Source organism: Etheostoma spectabile, chromosome 13 (assembly GCF_008692095.1).
Source record: "Etheostoma spectabile isolate EspeVRDwgs_2016 chromosome 13, UIUC_Espe_1.0, whole genome shotgun sequence".
In the NCBI taxonomy this organism is placed as follows: Eukaryota; Metazoa; Chordata; class Actinopteri; order Perciformes; family Percidae; genus Etheostoma; species Etheostoma spectabile.
In genome coordinates, this window is record NC_045745.1 from 3,797,970 (window position 1) to 3,803,017 (window position 5,048).

Sequence of the window (5,048 nt, forward strand, 5' to 3'; positions counted from 1 at the left end):
AGTAGCCGACATTAAATTACCCCCCCCTCCCCCCCCTCCATTAATCCCCCAGTTTTTATTTCTTTTCAGTCCGTGTTTGCGTTGGCCTGTTACTTTCTTTTCCCTTGTCCCCCGGGACCTGTGGAAAGTGTCCGTGGGTTTCATGACGCGCTATATTAATCTCAGTTATTAATACGTTGGTTGCTAAATCACCCATGACCCAGTGACAGTGATACCCGGTTTATCTCACCAGACATCCAAAATAGGCTAAGTTTCCGTGGGCTAAGTTAACACTTGAAATGCAGCAATGCATCTGTAACATATTCTCTTATTGGAAATAAATGATTTTCTGTCGGAACAAAACATGCATCACAACTATACGACCTCCCGGTAATGCTCACTCTGCAACCGACAGTGGGTTATACAGCACCGTCAAGAAGAGACCTTTAGGACCACAGGTGTGGAAAAAACAGAACCGCTTTTGTCCAAAGGGGCCGCTAGAATCAACACAAGCTAAAAGTTACATTTAGCTATTTAGAGAGAGAGAGAGAGAGAGAGAGAGAGAGAGAGAGAGAGAGAGAGGGCGAGAGAGTGAGAGAGAGAGCGAGCAATGGACTGGAGTGTATGATAGAAAAACGTTCTTGAAATTGAAGACCATAAAGCCGATTCTTACTGTACACTTTCAATTTCATGTTGCTTTATTGGCATGACAAAAATCCATGTGTGTTGCCAAAGCATAAGAACAAAAATATATATAAACAACAACAATTAGTAAATACATCCGATACAATAATACAAGTAAACAGGATACTTGTGATATAATTGTTGATACTAAACAAATTATATGTGTGTCCCTCAAAGGATACTTTGAAACAATAAAAAGAAAAATGATAATATATAAAATTCTCTATTTATTTTGCCTTGTATTCTGGCAGGAGAAGACATATTTAGCTCCAAGCCACAGCGTGCTTATATCTTCCCCTAATAAAAAAGGAAGCCCATTTGTCCTTAGTGTAGGCAGTGAAGCCTGGTATATGTTTTTCAAATAGCTGTCCCAATAACAGTCCTCTGGTTTATCAGTGGACTGTCTGAACTCCACTGCCGGCTGGATTCTCTACTCCCAGAGTGACGGCTGATTTATTAGGAACCGGTCCAGCGTGGGTTGAATGTGCATCACATGCGCTACAATTGTCTTGTGTATGAAGTGTCTGTTTCGTCACTGTGGTTCACGTCTCCCGCTGGGTCCAGCAGGAGCAGGCGCTTTCTCTCACACTATTACACTCAGAACTGAAGTTATTTACACCCAGGAGGCCTACTTTTCTAACACGGTTTTTCGCCGTGGTACACAGACTGAGAGGATGCAAACCCAGGCTCTGTGTTGTAACATCACACTATAACAATATAAGCAGCATCTTCTCATCCCGTATCTCGTTTGAAAATAAGTTGATATAGCGCCCAGCCCTAGGACCAAGTACAGTGTGCTGCCAGTTCAGCTCCTTGGCACTGCCGAGATGCCCTTGAGCAAGGCACTGAGCACCCAACTGCTCAAGATGTCTTTTCCTGGACAGCCCCCTCACTTTGACATCTCTCCATTAATGCATGTATAAGGTCTGTGCATGTGTGTATTTCGGGCCTGTGTGTAATGCGTAACAAGAATGGAGTGTAAAAATGTAATTTTCCCTGTGTCCTCTTCTTCTTCTTCTTCTTCTAACGGGGTGCTCTTTGCCCAGGTATTCATCCTGCAGCTGGAGGGACAGAAGCGTTGGCTTCTCTACAATCCTACGGTTCCCCTGGCATCGGAGTACTGCGTGGAGTCCGAGGACAGGATCGGCAGCCCGACCCATGATATTATGCTGAAGGTACAGCACCGAAAACCAACATACATTCATACACAAATCATGTGCAAATATGTTGTTGCCATAGAAAATAGAGTTGTGTGTTTTCCGTCCGAGTGAGTCGTCTCGTCCCTCCACAGGCGGGAGATCTTCTGTACTTTCCCAGAGGAACCATCCATCAAGCCAGCACCCCAGCAGGAGTGGACCACTCCACCCACTTGACTCTCAGCACTTACCAGAGGATGTATGGGACTCCTCTCCTATGCAGCTTTCTTTTTACCACCATGCCGACTAGGGCTGTACCAAATATAATATATATTTTTTACATTGTGATGTGTGATGTGGCCGATAAAGAACGCCACGTTCTGTGACCCTCTCTCCCTGTCCTTACCTCAGGACGTGGGGGGATTTGCTGTTGGACACATTTCCCAGCTTGCTGTGTGACCACAGCAAGACCGAAGTCAGCCTGAGAGAGGGCATGCCCAGAGGATTCTTACTGGTAAAAGGTTTGGACCACTGTGACACAACAACATGATACTGGCTGAATTGGGGAAAGAGACTTCAGATCAGTATTAGGGGACCACTAAGTCTATAAAAAGAGACTTCAGATACAGTATTAGGGACCACTAGGTCTATATAAAAGCGTAAGATCCAGTATTAGGACACAAGGTCTATATAAAAGAGACTTCAGTACAGTCAGGGGACCACTAAGGGTCCTATATAAGAGACTCTCAGATACAGTTCTGGGACCACTAAGGCGTATATAAAAGAGACTTCAGATACAGGATCTAGGGACCACTAAGGTCTATAAAAGAGGAATTCAGATACAGTATAGGGGACACTAAGGTTATATAAAAGACTTCAGATACAGTATCAGGGGACCCACTAAGGTCTATATAAAAGAGAATTCAGATACAGTATCAGGGACCACTAAGGTCTATATAAAAAGAAACTTCAGATACAGATATAAGGGACCACTAAGGTCTAGTACTAAGAACTTCAGATACAGTATCAGGGGACCACTAAGGTCTATATAAAAGAAACTTCAGATACAGTATTAGCAAGCTTCTACCTTAAATTAATAGAAAGCTTCTTCAGCAACAAGCATTTACACAGACTCTGGGGTTTGTCGGCTGTGTTTAGGGTAACACCGAAGGCCTGGACGTCAGCCGGCAGCTGGCTGCAGGCCTCAGATGTCTGGCTGATGAAATTGAAACAGGGACGCAGGAAGTCCGCTCCACTCACATGAAGAGGGACTTCATCACCAACAGACTGCCACCGTACGTCCAACAGGAGCTGCTAACGCCATGTGAGCTGCTCTGGGGTTGCATGTGTGTATTCAAACATGTGCAATGGACTGGATAGCATGTGCACAATAATATATTTACTGCCATTGTGTGTGTGTGTCTCTCTCACAGCTGGAAGGATTCCTGCCTTGGAGGATGTTGTGTGTTTGAGGTTTAAAGACCACATGGTGATAACAGTGGAGCCCAGCCAAGAGAGAACAGTAAGTCCATCAATGGTCACACACACCCTGATTAACAGGAAAGGTTGAATTCAGTGACATACTCGTGTGTGTGTGTGTGTGTGTGTGTGTGTGTGTGTGTGTGTGACAGGACGAGGCCACAGAGCTGGTAGTCTTTGTCTTACATTCGTTGAAGAACCCGAGGGAGAGCCACATGATGGGTGAGAGTTGTGATGAAGAGGAGGAGCAGGACATCTCCAGGGTAAGCTGCCCACTCACTGCTGACGTGCTTGAAATTTCCCTCCTTCACTCCTTTTAAAGGACAAGGCCGGCACAGTGATAACACCACATTAACACACTGCTGGCTGACCCTGGATATAGACTAAACATAGTTATTAATACTCACTGAACTTCTTCATTAGAACTGCACATAGGAAAGTCTGAAAGCATAGAGAGAAAGACTATGGGCATGTGTATCGGTCATAAATGCAATAATTACTGGCTAGTCTGGTATATGGCAGGGCGTGTGGGCCATTCCCCGGCTATAAACACAGTACCAAGGTTTGAGACAGTCCTTAATATATCTGATGTTTGGTTGAGAATGTCCCCGGGTGCGTTTGTCTGTGCAGGGTCTGCAGTTCCCCGTGTCCCACCTCCAGGCCCTGCGGCAGCTCCAGCAGGCAGAGACGCTGGCGGTGGCCCAGCTCCAGCTGCCCACACCGGAGGCCAAACTCAGTCTGGTCCTGGCTCTGTGGAGTGAGAGCCTGCTGGTTGTGCTATAACACACCGCTATGTCAAAATATGGAATCCTCATCAGTTGATGTCTCTGTCCTCCTGAATAAAGCTGCCACAGCTCCAGCAGTGCATATGCAGCTTATTGTCACCATAGCAATACGAGTGGTGGAAGAATTATTCAGATCCTTTAGTAGAAGTACTAATACCATACTGTAAAATACTCTGTTACAAGTAAAATGTAACTTAAGTAAAAGTATGCATCATCAGGAAAATGTACTAAATGTGTGTATATACACTACCGGTCAAAAGTTTGGGGTCACTTAGAAATTTCCATTTGCACTCCATTATAGACAGAATACCAGCTGATCTGAGTGGGGGGGGCTGATCTTTAATGATATATCTACATTACCCATTATCACCAACCATTCATTCGTGGGATCCATCCCATAAGGTCGTCAGACAAAAACACAACCTTTGGTGAAAGCATAGAAGGCTCACACTTGTTTCTATACACTGCAAACCCACATTAGTTGACCTTATTAGCAAATTGCGTGGAAACCTGTTGCCTTAAGCCTCTATTGCATGAATTCTTTTTTAAACATGGCACAAAATGTCTTGATGTGTTTTTATATCTCCAGGTTGCTTAAATAGTCAATCGTAAAAAAAAAAAATACTAATAAAAATAACAAAGGGGCTTGACATGACATGCACATTGTGAAAAACCTGCTTTTATTGAAAGAAACACCAAACAAATTCAACTGTATGCCATATGGCAACAGATTCATTTGAGCCTTTTACAGAAAAATAGAGCATTTTAACTGGTTTAAGTGATTAAAATTAAAAAGTGACTTACCCCAGATGACAGTTGAATTTTTTTTTCATAGAAATGTTCTACAATTCAGAAAAAAACTACCTATTTGCTGACTGGAACGTGATCTTTAGGTGGTACATGTCGGAAAAAATGGGGGGTGGGGGGGGGGGGGAAGAACAGGATTTCCTGGTTATGTGAATTCATCAAATTAATTAATTAGTCA

General features: G+C 43.8%; 1 protein-coding gene across 1 annotated transcript in view; it reads left to right on the top strand.

Moving 5' to 3' along the window:
• The window catches only part of riox2 (ribosomal oxygenase 2), an 11,357-nt gene extending 6,998 nt beyond the window's left edge, over nt 1-4,359 (top strand). Inside the window, exons 4-10 of the mRNA XM_032534302.1 lie at nt 1,710-1,838; nt 1,955-2,058; nt 2,211-2,313; nt 2,958-3,123; nt 3,233-3,321; nt 3,431-3,541; nt 3,909-4,359. Of these exons, the coding sequence (XP_032390193.1) occupies nt 1,710-1,838; nt 1,955-2,058; nt 2,211-2,313; nt 2,958-3,123; nt 3,233-3,321; nt 3,431-3,541; nt 3,909-4,061 (855 nt within the window). The 3' untranslated portion in view covers nt 4,062-4,359. The remainder of the gene's footprint in view (nt 1-1,709; nt 1,839-1,954; nt 2,059-2,210; nt 2,314-2,957; nt 3,124-3,232; nt 3,322-3,430; nt 3,542-3,908) is intronic.
• The last annotated feature ends 689 nt before the right edge of the window (nt 4,360-5,048 follow it).